Consider the following 17,124-nt stretch of genomic DNA (forward strand, 5'->3'; position numbering starts at 1 on the left):
CTTACTCAAACACTAATGTAAAAAACCTTTTTTAATAGATGTAAAAAATCTTTTTTTAACAGACATAAAAAAAACCTTTTTGACATAATAACGACTACAAAATAACGGATATTCAACAAATTGTGTCAAAATTTTACATACCTATTAGAAAAAATTTATCTACATACTTCCAAGATACTATATCATCCTAACTATGCTTGTGTAATTTTCAATTTATTAACTGTTACACAATTATTACTCTCCTTAAAAAATAAAAAACAAAAAAAATCCAAATATCGCAATTAAAATATTAATCAACTACTTTTATCTGAGTTACCACACCTATCGAGGATCGTAGTCTAGTACCAAAACATATAACGTTGTACCCTAAAAATAAAAGATTTATTATATGGCTAAAATAGTGTGATGATCTTATCTTGGTTGTATTTATTCAGTTGTATAAAAGATGTTAATGTTCTATTTGTATATGATACATGTCTATTAGTAATATATTTTTCTAATTTTTTTCTTATGTGTCAAGTTTCTATCATAACACATGGCAATGGCAATGGCAACATGAGTGTTATATAACAATATTAGTTTCATGTCGTAATGTAAGCGTCACATTTTGTATTCAAATTAGTTATATGTTTATTTTTTGATTTAATTGAATTTCATTTTCTTTAAAATGAAATAATTTGTTCCTTCTTCAAAATATATCTGAATTAAATTAATTTACTTACCAATAAGTAAAAATAAGTTTGTTCAATTATTATAAATATTATTTGATTTATAAAATTGATTGAAGCAGAGAAATTAAGTTAAAAAATGTAAAATCATAACTATAAAATAGGTATTTTTTAATTTTAGTTAAAACATAAAATTAATTTTAATATTAAATTGAGTGATTTGATGTTTAAATTTTAAAGAATTATTTTAATATAAATATATAAGTTGTAATTAAATTTAATTAATAATTTTATTTCATTTTAGAAAGGGACAATATTGCTCAATAAAAATAAATGAGACTCAATAGAGTAAACAGATAAATATAGAAACGGATTGAATTTAATTTTTATTTCATTCAATTGTTTTGATCTTATAACTTTTTATAAAAAGTTTATGTAAATATTGTTCTGGTCCAATTATCGTTGTATTAAATTCTATATTTTCAAGTCTTCAAATATGGACACATGGATTTATTAGATTTGGAGTTTTATGTTATTCTATATGATTTTTTGAAGTGATGTATTTACCGAAGTTTTGTAAAAAACCTCAAAAACAAATCCAAATTTTCTGTTTTTTAGTTCTATAAATTTTTGTTCTTCTTATTTTCTTTCTTTTATTTCAAATTTCGTTTTGACTCTTTTTCTTTTTCACTTAATTTTGTTTTATGTTCTTCATCAAAAATTAGTTCTTAAAGATTAATTCATCAAATTAATATCAAAAAATCTTAATTAGGTTTTGCACTAGTCATTTGTCACTCAAAGTTTGTTTTTCTCTTATATAATTTTATATTTACATTTTTTAGATTTGCATTTTTGTCATTTCAGAAATAAAATTAAGAATTAATTGAATATTGATTTTATAATTAGATACAAATTAATGTGAATGATATTTTGAATTGATTTGTATAAATATTTTAATTATTGTTTAAAATTGGATCTGAATTCAAGAAGTTGTTTTGATCTATAAATTGATATTTCATGTTCATTATTTCTGTTTTTTAATCTGTTTACATTTTTTATTTTTGTTTTACATTTTTTTTTCAATTCCTAAACCCCATTTTAATTTATATGACAAGAATATTAAAAATGGAAGGAAATCAATATTTATGCTGTAAATTTTGATTTTAAGAACAATATTAGAAATTAACGAGGTTCAAATAAATCACTTAGGTTGACACGTCTTTCATGGTTAAATTAATAAAAATAAATATAATATTGAAAAAATGGTTAGGTTGAATTATTATGGAATATATATTAAAAAATTCATAAAATTGTCTCATTAATGAATATTTTTAGAGATATTGAAAATGTGAGTAGATATATTTTATGTATATGATATGATGTCTTATTATGAGATTTTTTTAACAAGTAAAACAAAGGCATTAAATACATTAAAAATACAAAAATGGAGAAAAACTATCACACGTAAGCCGATGACGACGATATATATAATTGTTGATAGATATAATTAAATAAAGAGAAGATTGAATAATAAAAAAATAAAAGACCACGAGAAAGATAACTTAATTTCGTGAATTATGCACATAAACGTTTACTTTATCAAGAGATAAATTGAGAAGTAAAGTGAATGTTGAAGTAGACTTCTGAACCGCAGCCATTATTTTATGTTAACGCAATTATTATCTCCATATATAATTCTACGATTTAAATTTAAATTAAGGTCGAAAATAAAAATATAATTAGATTACAAATATCATTTTATTTTATTAAGTTAGTTGGTAGAATTAAGTTAAACTTAAATTTTGATATTATAATATAAGAGTAAGAGGTTTAGATATGGATGATTTCACCCTAAAATCAATAAAGGAATTTATCTAGGATGAGTAGAATATATATATATATATATATATATATATATATATATATATATATATATATATATAGTGTTAGTTGTTAATGAGAAAATTTGAATTTACAATCATTTTTATCTTTCTTTTCAAATTCTTTAAATCAATTTTATATATATCAAATGTTAAAATTAAATTTAGAATATTTTCTATTTTTCTTTCCAACTTTTATCAGCCAAACTTCTAACTTTAAAAAAAAAAAAATCTATCTGACTTATTTGGCTGATAACTTCACTAAAAAGAAGATTCAATAACCAAATACAAACAAAACACTAATATGATCAACATGGTTGTCTCTGTTACCTTTTTCATTGGCTTCAAATGCAATCACATGACAGAGAGCCGCAACCTCTCAATAGGAAGAGTTTTATATTGCAGGAGAATAATATTATTAGTTTAATAAACTTATACAAAATAATAATAATAATAATAATTATATATGTTTTTCTCCTAAATTATTATGAAAAATATATTTAGTTTCTAAAAGAATGTTTTATACCAACTTTCATAAAATACAAATATTCAATGTTTTATAATTCAATTTAAAGACAAAATGTTTTTTATAATAATTTGGAGAAAAAAAAACATATTTAATTTTAATAGTAATAATTTATTTTTATTCAATTACACCACAACTCTAATTAAACTAAATTGTAATAACTCAAATGAGTGTAAAAGTCATCTTCTAAATTCATTTTGTATTCAGATATAAATCCACTTTTTAACTCAGGTAATAAGAATCATTTTAAAGTATATTAATCAAATTACACAATTTCTATTAAATCATTCTTAGACATAAACCAACTTTAAAAAAAAATTAAATATATTTTTCCTCTACATATTACTTTTAAAAATTATATTTCATATAAATTACGTACTTTGTTCCCTTCGCTTTAAGAATATAGTTGACTCTTAAACTCTTTCTTTACATACTAGTGGAAGTTGTACTATAGTTGACCCTAAAACTCTTTCATTACAAGCAAAATCTTTTACATATAATTTACTAAACAGTAATTACATGACCTTTATATTGCATAATTAATCACAATAAATCAATATATATATATATATATATATATATATATATATATATAATTTATATTAAGAACCAAACATATTTTTTTAAATAGCTTTAGAAAAAAAATATTTAATCATAAAAAATAAGAAGAAGAAAGTTACAGTATGAAATTAAATTAATAGTATTATTTGATCATAGTTACAAGGTACATTAGAATTGTAAAAAGAATGGTATTGAGATTCAATGGGATTGGAATGAAGAAGAAGCACACGACAAATAAGTGTGCATTATTTGTAAGCACCTTAATTTTTCTTAATAAAGAAGAAAGAAAGAAAAGATAAGAAATTAGATGAATTTGATGTTCTAACAATGATTTTTGTCAGTTTGTTTGTTTGTGGCATTGGTTGTTCCGTTCCCGCTCCTTACGTAAACTAACTATATACTCAAAATTAAGGGAAAGAAACTTATCCATTTTATTTAATTTTTCTCTGTCTTAGAGTTCAGATTTGTGATTGCGATTACGACCACGATCACCATCTTCGCCACTAATTTGCCTTCTCTCTATCTTGAATGTTGCTTCTGTCTAATCAACACTTTTCCATGACCTTTGCTTTTGATTTTCATCACACCACACCACGCTTCTCTGCTTTTCAAAACCAAATATGAAGTCACCTTCTCGAGTATCGTTTCTTTCTTCCCTTTTATTATCATCGTACTTTTGCTTCGATTCATGTTTCCCTTCTCTTTCTCTAAGACAAACGGGGCCACCGATAATCATGTTTTTTCTTCTGTTTTATTTTCTTTGATTCTTTCCTTTTTTTGCATGGCCTATGGCTACAATGGTTATGCCTCATTTGTCTTACATAAGGAATCGATGATGAAAAAATAATCATGATTTGTAAAACTTGTGAAAAAGGGTACCATAAAGGTCTTTAATTTTTATGAAAAAAACATTTTGTGTTGCTTTTATCTAACCTTGTCTTATGTTGGACCAGGCTTTGTCTGGTGGTGATTCAAAGAGTAAAAGATCATGTCTTTATGCCATGTTCCCGGCAGTTTCTTTAATTTGTGCTGTTATAATTTTCACGAGTTTGATCTTCTCATCACAGGTATATATGAACATCCTTTTCTCTTAACGAATTTGCCTTTGATTAAGTAGGATTCATCACATTCTTCCAAACTCCATGCAGCTGAGGCTATCAAGCTGGAAAATAGACGCTCAACAAACTGCAACAGTTGATAAATGCAAGGTTCGATTTCTCACCAGGCATTTATTTTTCTTGATCGTGTGCAATTTTTTCAGGTACTGAATTTTGGTGCTTAATATTTGTTTATATTGTTTAGTAGAACCAGTGCAGGCCTAAGGGTAGTGAGGCATTACCTGCAGGCATAGTGTCCTCCACTTCCAGTTTCGATTTGCGACCTCTTTGGGATCCTCCCACGCCTAGAAAGAGAGGTCATCACACTGTAGAACCTGCTGAAGGTGCTGCAGAAGTGAGTTTCTGTATATCTCTTTCTTGAATATGCAGTCTCTTTAATTTACACTCTTTTGGCATAGAGAGCTCATATCAATCATCACCACCACCAACACTGTGTTCATTGGTTATGTTCTTTTGGTTTCTTGGCTTTTGGGTTCTGAAACTGTATTTGAATTTTTATCAATCTGTAATTTTGGATTAAGTGCAATTTCTTTTGTCATCAACTGATCTGAATAGATAATACAGCTTACCAAAAATACTATCCATGATTGTCTTGTTACGTGACAAGTTATTAGACTGCCAATTATGTGTATCAATTAATATTTTACCTAATAGCTGAGGCTAAAAGTGGTAACTAAAGTTTTAGTGACTTTGGTTGGTCAAAATTGAAATTAAAGACTAAATGCCAAAATCTGAAAAAGTTGAGACAAAATAGATAAAGGTAGTAAACCCTTTTTTCTTTTCTTCTGGTATGGTAAGGATAAGCTAAATGCATCCAGCAGTTTGTTTGCGATGGCAGTTGGGATAAAGCAGAAAGACCTTGTGGACAAAATGGTCAAAAAGGTACTTTAATGAGTTTTGTACATATTGTTCATAACAAGTACTCTTGTTGTTTATCTGTCTGTAACTCTCTTTCTACACTACATTGCAGTTTCTAGAAAGTAATTTCACTGTGATGCTCTTCCACTATGATGGTGCTGTTGATGGATGGAATGATCTTGAGTGGAATAGTCGTGTCATTCATGTGTCAGTAAACGGTCAAGGCAAATGGTAGGTTTCTAGGGTGATTTCACATTCCAACAGACTCATATTTTGAATACTATTTGTTATTCTGAGTGTGTTTTTATCATGGACATGTTTTCAATGACTAGGTGGTTTGCAAAACGTTTCTTACACCCTGACATAGTTGAAGACTATGATTACATTTTCCTTTGGGATGAGGACCTGGGAGTGCAATACTTCCACCCAGATAGGTATGTAGAATTCCGTTTTAGCATTTGTTAATTGCAATTATATAGTTTGATGATCATGGCCTTTCATCCAAATATAACTATTCTGTCTCATGATTTATACCATATTTCTTAAACTATTTTCAGGTATATTTCTATTATCAAACTTGAAGGGTTAGAGATATCACAGCCAGCACTGGATCCTAAGAACTCAGAAGTGCATCATCAGATTACTGCACGTTTGAGGAGATCAACAGTGCACAGGTTCACTTCTATACATTTTCTATAAAGTTCATCTCATTTCCCCTATTTCTAGTTTTGCTTATGATTTTTTTGGGTTAAGGTAGTTTACCAAATACTAACCATATAATCAGTGGTGATGAACCTTTGTTGAAAAACTGAGGGAAGACAAGCCTATCTTGTGTTTTCCTTGAAATGATGTTGTTACTAGATAAGTGTGCTTTGAAGAAAATGCCTTTTTATGGATGCTTTTGGTCGTTGTGTTTGCAGAAGGACCTTCAGAGCTGGTAATGATGGTAAAGGGTGTGATAAAAACAGTACAGCTCCACCTTGTACAGGGTAAGATTTTAATGTTGTAAAAACAAATTTAAGGTGGATTTCCCTTTATTTAAACAGTGGAAGAAATAAAAGGTGAAGCAATTTGCTACAGGTGGATAGAAATGATGGCTCCTGTTTTCTCAAGAGCTGCATGGCGTTGTGTTTGGTATATGATTCAGGTGCTCCATTCTGTGCAATTAATGATGCTGTGGAGCATTACCATAAACATTGCTCTATACTGGTTCCAATTTATTCACAATCTGTGGTTTGATTTACAGAATGATTTGATCCATGCATGGGGTCTAGACATGCAGCTTGGCTACTGTGCTCAGGCAAGTTAAGCCATGTTTGGTTAAATTTGATATCCTTTTTCTATATAGAATAATACCATAGACATTGCTGGTACTATTTTCAAATAAAAAAATGAACTTTTTATTTGGGTAACCGTTGTTTTCATAGTGGCAACTAGAATCAAAGGCGATTAGCATGATGAAACACAAACTTTAATTAGAGAATAACGCTAACAAACTGTATTAAAACTTTTTCCTTTTTTCATTCTCCTTCTACTTTTACCTTCTTGTTCAATCTGACCTTATCTCTGATGGGTACAGGGTGATCGAACAAAAAGCGTTGGTGTTGTGGATTCTGAATACATTATCCACTACAATCGTCCCACCCTCGGAGGAGTAGATCAGACTGTGGTCAGAAAAATTGCATTCTTATTGGAGTTTAATTATGAAGAAATACTTGTTTTAATTTTCTAAATCACTATAATTTCTTAGCTCAATTCTTACCTTGTATGTGTATCTCGCATTCTATCTTCCTAGAAACTGAAGCTTAACTTTGTTTTGCAGCTTAAACCTCAGGAAAAGGATCACAGAGTAGACGTAAGTTACCATGGTTTGTCAATTCAAGTACTGTCTGAATGTACCTCAAAAAACACGCTTTTATCTGATTTTGATTCATAGGCTATACCTGTCAGATTTTTTTGCAAAACTTGTGCCTCTGGATGTGGTAAAGAAAAACAACTTTTTGGGGGGGTCCCCTTTGATGTTTGATGGAAGCCAATGAAATAGGCAATAATTAACCTTAAACTTGTTACCTTAAATGAATATAACTAATTGCTTTGCCATTTGGCTTTGCATGTTTGAGATTCTTGCACGAGAAAATTTTATGCCAAACATTTAGCATATATGAGTGATACATACTTTTTTCTGTCGTCACTAACATTAACATTCTGCAGGTGAGGAGACTTTCTTACCGGGAATTAGATATTTTTAGGAAACGTTGGGAAAAGGCAGTTAAGGAGGATGAATGTTGGGTGGATCCATTTCCACAGTCAGAGTAAGAATTGGATTGGCAGACAAATTTTATGTAAGTTTTGTACAGAAAAAAACATATTATATGTGAACAGAAATGCTACTTGAAGCTTCAGCAAGGGTGGATCATGAGTAAGACATACAGAGAAAGCTTATAAGATCACATGGACATGACTCCTGGAATAATTTTTTTTTCTTAAATAAGCTGGGTGCCTTCAGTGAAAATTTTCCTCCTTTTATTGGATCAGCTTTGAAGGGAAATAAAATAATGATAAGAGGGTAGTTAGAAACATGTAATTTAGATTATCCACCCTGTTTTTCTCTTGAGTAAACATTTTGCTGTCATTTTATGCTAATTTTGATTTGATAAAAGTAAGATGTCAACTTGTCAAGTTCATTTGAAAAGAGTTGATGAAGATTGAGTTTATACCATATGATCGTTCGTTTTATCTTCTTTTTGTTTCTGCTTGGATCATCACTTTATTCAACATTCTCCTTCACAGAACATATTACAAGACAGTCACAGATTTTGGATCTGAACGATAACAAGACGTGATGCAGTTTAAGATTTCAATAACAGACAAATTAGTAGTGGTCACTGGCCAGTGAACTTTTATTCCCCTTCAAAACTACCAAAACGTTTACTGTTTTCTAAGTTTTCAGTGGCATAAAATGATTTCTGCAGCAAGATAGCAACATCAATATAGCTCAGGCAAATCTTAAAGGGTGTTCTTAGGTTATAATTGAAGAAATAAAAGTAAAAAAAAAAATAATGAGAACGAGAATACATATTGAATTAAAAATATAAAAATAATTAATAGAATGCACTAGCACCTTCAAGAGAACTTGGTCGGAGGACACTTCAGAAAATATTAAAACAGCCACAAGCAATTCCAGTTGGATCCTTAAATTATCCTTACAACAGTGCATGGATTGCTGCGAAATGAGGTCAGAAAGATTCCAAAACACTCTTCTTAAGATGCAGAATTTAGTTGCAACAATCCAAACCAAAGCCCACAGCCACAAATTTACCAGTACAGAAGTGCAATATTCTTGCTTTATTAATAATTGACATTATAGAAGCAATGGCATTAGTATCATAAAACACATAGAAAAGGGGGAATAATACACATACCTAGGCTAATTGCATTGATGCACGAACCATCATGAATAAAAAAATAGCAAAACACATTACAAATGTGGCAGGTTTGTAGCTAAGGCTTCAATATCCTATTCTCCCACCACACCGCACCCCAATATAATACCCGAATTAGTATAATGATTCGAAGGTGAAAAACTGTGATTAACTTTAGGGAAGTTGCAAGAGAAACAACTAAAGATGGCATTGAAAGCAATTGCATGTTTTAGGGGTGAAAGAGCAGAAGCCAAAAGGTCTATTGGGAATGTTGCAATTGATGGCATAGCAACATGGAGAGGGCAAGCAGATCCCTTTGGCTCCACCACAGCAGGTGCATAGTGCGCATATCTGGAAACTTCCCAATCTTCTCCGGCTCTCATTCATCATCATCTGCATGGATGCTGCTGCACCACCATTTGCCTGCTTATAATGAAGATTAAGAAAATTGAGCTACAAATTTTGACACATTCATTTGGATTTAGGGGAGAGGAAGAGGAGAGAAACTCACATTCACATTGGGTAAGAAAATAGACAGAAAAATGAGAGAGATGACGAGGCCACGAGCGTGAGCAGAAGAGGTCATCTTGACAAGTGCTTCCTAGGTTGGTGGTGATGGAGAGCGAAGAGTTTAATGAACTACAGAGCTAGCTTTGCACACTCGAGTTGGACCAGGGAAAAGACTGCAGAGGAAACACAAGAACAAGTGTTTAATTTGAAAGCAGAGACCACAGAGTCTGACCCCTGTTGTCTCCCCACTCTCTCTAGAGTTAAGACTACAGATGATAATCCCATGGGATTTATTCACAATGTTACCACTTTTCTATTAAGAGTTTTGTCCAATAAAAATTTTACACATACTTTACCTTCACTATTTTATCTTTTGTTTTCTTTTATAAATATAAAGGTTATCTTTTTTTTTAAAATCAAAATATTCTAAAAAGTAAATTGTCAAGTGATGTCAAGAAAATATTTTTTCAGTGGACAACTTCAAACCTTGCACCACTGTATAATACTCCAAAACATCCATACATAAAAGTAATTAACCGCATAATACTTTCGAATAATAACGTTGTTCTCATTGCACTTTCTATTTTATGGAAACACTTCCCTCAATTGGTTTTATGTAGGCGTAGATTTTTTTCATTTTGCGCAATGAATATAAGCAATTACATATCATTAATGTAAACAGCCATTTCACATAAAACAATTATACGAATTTACATATAACAAAGCTATTTTGTTTCAAAAAATTCTAAATCGACAAAATTTCTATATATTTTATCCAAAACATACTAAGATTTCTGACTGGTTGACGAGATGTCAACCATACGATACCTATAATTTGTGAAAGTTTAGGCCATGATTAAAAAGATGTCTGGTGGCACACAAACCACATCACATCGAGCTTACGTTGGAAAATAAATTATTACAAGATCGTGAGTTGTTATTGACTAAATAAATATTGCTTTTGGTGTTACTGTTATTCTTATTATTTACATTTTTTCACTTTAATCAACGATCATGTTTTGCGTTACTCTCTTTTTTGGAAGTGGCTAAGTCTTAGACGTGCTTTCGTTTTCAATTTGATTTGACAGAGCTGTAAAGATTGTCGGTCATAAAAATTATTTTCGTCTTAACAAGCTTTCTTTTCACCTCGACTTCCATTATATATTTTCGTCAGCACCTGCTTGGTCGTTTAACTGCAGTTGCACGTACATCGCACGTGTACAACCCCACGCTCGGTCTGATATCAACAATGATGAAGCGGAAAATACTGTGAATCTAAGCAAACCCCAACAAATTTAGTCTGCTTCACCGAATAATGAAGAAAATCCTTCCTCTACTCAGTCTACACGATTACTCTGCAGTAATGGTAGAAATTATATTATTTTAGGGATAAAAAAACTGCCAAAAGTCGATCCAATAATTATTTTTGCGGGTATGCAGTAAACTAGCAACTCTCATGACAAGGTAAACCTATAAAAGAAAGAATAGGATCAACAGCACCTGCATGAGTTTAGTTATAGAACAAGCAAATAATTTGATTAGGGATACCATACTCGTGTTATCTTCAGCTAAAGAAAATGCGACTTTCTAAAGCTTCCATTAAAGATATAAATTCCAGATTATGATTTGATGCATGTTAACTGCAAACCCAACTCCAGAAATCCACCGACCTGTAATGGGACCATGAAATTTATGGCCTGAAACCCACAGCATTCTCTACAGGAACAAAAGTACCATATGTGTTGAGATTTGGCATATTGGAAAAAGTACATCAGTAAGGTTCAGCTTTCACTGCCGCAACATTCATAATCAAGACTTTCTACCTTCCAACTTCTGCAAAACAAAATCTGTCAAGGACAAACACCACAGATAGTACGCATAATAAGGAGAATATAGAGCTACAGATTTAAATTACATTCCTCCAGTTGATATTTACTCGGATCGGATGTACAAAATCACAGTTTAATTCGATCAGCAAAATTCTGGTAAGAATGTACAAGAATATGAAAAATGGAAAGATTCTGGCGATACTGTTTGCTTGCTATTGAAAAGAATTCCATACATGCACAGTAGACAGCATAAACCCAACTGCAGTGGGAGTAAGGTTTTTGCAACGAGTTTCAATCCTGCAACCAATAAATATCCAGGAGGTAAACTTTGGTCATTACAGATTTCCAGAAGGAGGTTTTTACATAGTGTGAAAAGTTAATTAGAAAGAAAGATGGCTTCAGAACAGAAGGATTGTTCACATTGGGTTGGACCTAAGGTGACAACATTTGCTTAAGTTTATCCAATGAGCCCGGTAACATGAAACCAGAACAAATGACTCTGCCAACTGCATTTAATTTTATTGACAGAATCAAAAACATATATGACCTCTGTACATCTCCAGCAATGGAAAATTAATTTACAGATTAGTCATCTCTCCCCTTAAAAAAATTGTAAAAGCTAAATGACCCATTTTCAAGAGACATCATCATCCATCATCATCAATGTCATCATCACCAGATGGTATCTGTCTTGTCTCTGATAATGAAAGCCGCCTGGGCGTTGCTGAGCTCGATTCACCAAGTCCTTCCGAAGATAAATTTAACGCAGCAGTTCCTGATGAAGATCGTAGCAGATGCCTGCTCTGGGCATCAGCTGAAGGCGATGAAGAGATATTATAGGTGAAAATTCCCATTGGGTGGTCAAACTTGCAACTTGGGCCAAATTTGCATATGCCATAACGTGAATAGAAGACACACAAAGGTTCTCCCTGTAACAAATGGGACACTGCCTCGTATCAGCTCGCTCTAATTCAATTAAAACTGACAAGACCAAACTAGTGAAGAGAATGATGACACAAATATTTGCAGATCATCCCATTTTCTCCAATTACCACAAACAAATAACCTTTCCACGCATTTATCCAGTCCAATGAAGGAAAATATGAGAATACACAAAAATACTATACAGACTTCACACCAACTTAAAAATAGTTAATATGCAAATACACCATGTCCATATTTTGTGAATGATATGATAAATCAAGAGCCAAAGGGAGAAACCCTAACGCTGTCAGTCATCATAGTTTGATTAAGATAATATAACAAATACATACTTCGAACTACTCAAAATAATTACCCTTCTCAGCATCCTCTGTGGTGTCTATGTAACTGCTTCAAACCATTCCAACTTAGTTTGGCTTCAAATTATTTTCAAACTTAAAACAACAATTTTCAATGTTCACATTATTGTATTGCCACATGCAATTCGATAAGCATTTTGCTATATAATATGATTCAATCCATGCATATAAAGCTATATGTAGTAGAATTATGAGTGCCACTTCCTAACAAACAAGGTCATGTCATGTAAGGAAAAAAAAGGAAGGGATCCGAATCCAAGAGGTAATGCAAAAATAATCAAATAACAAGTCCTATGAACCAAGGAAATTTATGGAGACTAAATCTGAATCAAATTGTTGTCAAACTCAAAATCCTGAAAATTATAATGAAGAATAAAATCTGAAATAACAAAATTTACACCTAGGAAAAACAACTAGGCAGATAGAATTCCATAGCAAGAACCCAACTCACCGGACGTAAAGGAAGGCCCATGGGACTCAAGACACAGTCAGGAGCAGGAATTAGCCTTTCGCTTGGGTGGTGGAACCGACAGACTGCACCAAACTTACAATCTCCTGTCTTCATGTAGAATTGGCATTCAGGCTGGCCAGGTCTCTCAGGAAATATGTTTTCCCTCTGCAATGCATAAAACCCTTCTGGAACAGTGCCAGAACGGAATTGAGAGTATGCTCCATGTGATCCTGCGTTTGCTAGCTCACCTTGGCGAGAAGTTCCATATGTTTGACCATTTCTCATTACTTGCTGATGACTGTCTGAAGTAGAGATTGATCCCACTTGACCCTGAAAAATAAATATTCTATCAAGACATTGAATCAGCCAGGGCAGGTTCTAACAAAACGGTTATGCACATATGCACCATGTTGCATTATTACAGAAGTGAAAGGAATATCGCCAATTATGTTGAGAGACAAATACCGTGAAATTTCACACCAACAGAGTTTCTGCATCATTTTTACAGGGGAACAATGATCATATTGATGGAAACAAATGACCTTCTACGTACATTTAACATAAACCCATATGACATGCCTTAGAACCAGTCAAAACACAGAATAAGACTATGTTGTTCTTGTTTGTTTCCTATGGAAAGAATGGGTGAGCTTACACCATATGCACTCCACCCAGGCACCGAAACCACTCCCTGAGGAAGAATTAAGGGTGCATAACTTGAAGGACCCTGCCAGCGAAGACTAGGGATGTATGATGCCCTTGACCAATTTGTAATTCCTCCTGCATACGACTGCTGACCTGGTGTAGTTGGAGAATGGACAGTAGGGTAAACAGAAGAATCCTGTAATGAAAGCATCATATTACTCGGTTGAGGATGGTGGAATTTGCAAGTGTTTCCAAATTTGCATTGTCCTGTTCTCAAATAATAAGTGCATTCAGGGTCATTCTGCAGAATCAGGAGACAAAGAAAACATTTTGTAAGTTATATGAACACTAATATCAATCAGAAAGCAAGTATAATTTCTATAAAGCTCAGAGGTCAGATATTAAATATCTGCATCAAGTACACAAATTTTTTGAAAGTATAACCATAATATGCAGGTCTGACAATTCACTGGTTACCAAATGAGTTAAGATACAATAATAAGCTACAAATTCATGAGCAACTACTATTGTAATCATGATTATAAATGAATAAATATTAAAAACTAACAGGTCGGAGCGGATAGCCTAAAGTATTTAAGGCAACTCTTCCAGCAATCCCAGCCTGATCTTTAGGATGATGAAATTTGCATGTGGCGCCAAATTTGCAAGTTCCTGTCTTCAGATAGTACTGGTAAACAGAAAAAAAAAAAAAAGACATCTTCGTTATGGTGATTGGTGAATGATTAAATAAAGATAGACATTAGTGCTCCAAAGATCAAGGTTGATGTTAACACTTAACATCTCTATTACTCATAAAGAACAAAAATACAAAATCAATAAGAAAATCTGATCAAAATAAGCGTGCATAGTCTAGCATGAAGTAATATAGTAACTAGAGCTCCTGTTGATATCAGAGCTTAAATAAAGAATTAGCACATGCTATTAAGAGCTGAATGGCACACATACGTGCAAGCCATACATATATAACAATCAGTTATTCGGAATGACAAGAACAAGAATTTCTGTTTAATCCACCTTAGCTTTTCAATTGTTCAATTGGTTTTTTGATATACAAATATACATACAGACATATATGGAATGACAAGAACAAGATTTTCTATTTAATCCACCTTAGCTTTTCAATTGTTCAATTGGTTTTTTGATATACAAATATGCATACACACATATATAAATATAAATATATGTTGGTTTTTAATTAAATAAAAGTTGGTTTTTAATTAAATAAAAGCCAAAGTAAACTGAATCTGATTACAACAATAGCCACATAATTTAGGCAAAGTCACTAACACACAAGTTTATGATTCTTCCCTTTCCCCCTACACCTTCATTCTCCACAACTTTCAAATTCACTGACAGCTTTAGGCTAGCCTTCCACGGTCACAAGAACCATATCCAGTGTCAATCCAAATCCAACAATTAACCCCACAAAGATTGATATGATTTAGAGAAATTGCTAAACTCCACCCAAAAGGAGACGATTCCCAGACCACGCAAACAAATAAGCAACATACACCTTATGCATGCATTGAGAAACTAATACGTGCCTGACATTCTGGTTGTCCTATTCTTTCTGGGAACTCGCCTATCATCCTTGCAGTAGCAATAGCCTGATAGGAGATCATCAGTATTAGTAATTATATTCACCATGTAATAAAAATGATATAAAAATAAAAATAATCAACAACACAGTATGATTCAACATTATGTAGCTCCAGTAAAGTGAAACCATTAAATGTGAAAAAAGAGCATGTATGCGAAAAGCCAAAAAGAGCTGCGTCAAGAAAGGAAGATACAACAGAGTAACATCTCCCCAGTGTTTATGTGCATCTTTCTGTGATAAAATGCTGTCATAATCCAGTACAACGAATAGAAATGCACGTGTTTTGCATAGTAAAAAAGCTAACCAAAAACATGGGATGGACACAAGATGTTAGAGGACAACAGCAGATAGTTTCAAGTGTGCATAGCTTTGACCAACTAGAGAGATTTTAATATTTTATTTTGACAATAGGAAGGATTGAAAATGAATCCGTCTGAGAGCAAGAAACATCATCTAATTTAAACACATATATCATAAAATTACAACATAATTTGTAGAAATAAATGCATTCCAACTCGTACCAGCTTCCTGTTAGGAGGATGATTAAAACGACACGTTGCACCAAATCTACAGAGTCCAGTTCTGATGTAATATGAACAGTCTGGCTCCCCTGGACGTTCCGGATAAGCTCCAGAATCCATTGTTTCGCCACTCCTCAAATTCATCATCCACAGTGAATCTGAAACAACATCATACACGCGTGAACAGCATGATGTAAGCGAAACTGAAGCCACATCATCAATGCACACAGTGGCTACAAATACCAAACCTACAATCACAAAAAATAATAAAAACTGTCGGTGCAACTACCGTTATCACGATAAATAACTACAATAATCATTTTTAAAATGTTCACAAAAAAAAAAACAAAACAAAAATCAAACACCGCTTCAATAGAAATCGAATTTGATTCTCGCAGCAGTTTAAATCCAGCACAAAAAAAAATATTGATCTGAATTGAACACATGACATCTCCTAACTCTAACGCAAAGCATTGGAACACGAAATGTTACTTTCTTAAACCAACGAATTCAATTTGAAAAAACGAAACGACAAAAGAGAAAAGATATTAAAAAAAAAACCTTGTCTTTGAGAGATAGGGGAATTGCGGCGTGGAATGATTCCATGAGGTTGAGCATCAGGGATGATGACGTTGAGCTTCTTCTTCTCCATTCATAAGCCTTTCAATTCTCATTTCCCACCTTCTCCACCCCATTCCTCAAAAGAGAAACTTCTCCTCTCCACAAACCTCACCACAACTCTCATCTCTTCTTTCTCTCTCTTCTCCCACACGTGCCATCTCTTTTCCCTTTCCTTTTTATTTCTTTTTTTTAATTAAACCAATAAACAATTTTCGTTTATTTAATTTATTTTTATTTTAAAGTGTGAATTTAAAAAAAGAAAATGTGATTATACATAGAAAATAGCCTCTTTCTTCTTAACCTATGACCTCACTCACTCCTCACTCCCTCGCACGCATTTCTTTTTCTCGCTATCGCATTAATTGGTGCCGCCAACTCAAACCACAAACTCTCTCATTCTTTCCGCCTTTCTATGGTTTTCAACTTTTGTGCAAAACGACATCACCTGCTTTTACTCTTTTTTATTCCTCTCCTTTCTTTCTATAAATAAAAAGTTCATGGACTATTATAATAATACTTTGCGTCCATATTATTATAATTCAATTATAAATTTATTACGAATTAATTAATATTTTCATTGATTGATACTTAA

General features: G+C 32.2%; 2 protein-coding genes across 6 annotated transcripts; one reads left to right on the forward strand and one right to left on the reverse strand.

Moving 5' to 3' along the window:
• The first annotated feature begins 4,071 nt into the window (after positions 1-4,071).
• On the forward strand, positions 4,072-8,330 carry LOC124828463 (uncharacterized). 4 transcript variants are annotated; one of them, XM_088097420.1, is made up of 14 exons: positions 4,072-4,273; positions 4,589-4,702; positions 4,784-4,843; positions 4,941-5,087; positions 5,552-5,635; positions 5,724-5,842; positions 5,944-6,045; positions 6,169-6,285; positions 6,532-6,600; positions 6,692-6,758; positions 6,858-6,911; positions 7,191-7,277; positions 7,434-7,466; positions 7,823-8,330. In XM_088097420.1, exons 1-14 carry the CDS (start codon positions 4,256-4,258, stop codon positions 7,925-7,927), a joined length of 1,176 nt encoding a protein of 391 aa, XP_087953546.1. In that variant the 5' UTR covers positions 4,072-4,255; the 3' UTR covers positions 7,928-8,330. The 4 variants fall into 4 exon arrangements, with proteins under 4 accessions (XP_087953546.1, XP_047157710.1, XP_087953547.1 ...); XM_047301754.2 differs by having other exon boundaries at positions 4,077-4,273; positions 7,191-7,280; XM_088097421.1 differs by lacking the exon at positions 4,072-4,273 and adding an exon at positions 4,291-4,510 and having other exon boundaries at positions 7,191-7,280.
• Positions 8,331-11,535: 3,205 nt separating this feature from the next.
• Positions 11,536-16,916, reverse strand: LOC124828464 (zinc finger CCCH domain-containing protein ZFN-like). Of its 2 annotated transcripts, none has more exons than XM_047301756.2 (7): positions 16,473-16,916; positions 15,912-16,159; positions 15,335-15,397; positions 14,338-14,457; positions 13,780-14,070; positions 13,125-13,454; positions 11,536-12,301 (listed from the first exon to the last, which is right to left on the reverse strand). In XM_047301756.2, the coding sequence occupies exons 1-7, from the start codon at positions 16,561-16,563 to the stop codon at positions 12,020-12,022; spliced, it is 1,425 nt and encodes a 474-aa protein (XP_047157712.2). In that variant the 5' UTR covers positions 16,564-16,916; the 3' UTR covers positions 11,536-12,019. The 2 variants fall into 2 exon arrangements, with proteins under 2 accessions (XP_047157712.2, XP_047157713.2); XM_047301757.2 differs by having other exon boundaries at positions 15,912-16,069; positions 16,473-16,913.
• Between the last annotated feature and the right edge of the window lie 208 nt (positions 16,917-17,124).

This window comes from Vigna umbellata, chromosome 8, assembly GCF_029865625.1.
Source record: "Vigna umbellata cultivar VRB3 chromosome 8, Vumbellata_1.0, whole genome shotgun sequence".
NCBI lineage: Eukaryota > Viridiplantae > Streptophyta > Magnoliopsida > Fabales > Fabaceae > Vigna > Vigna umbellata.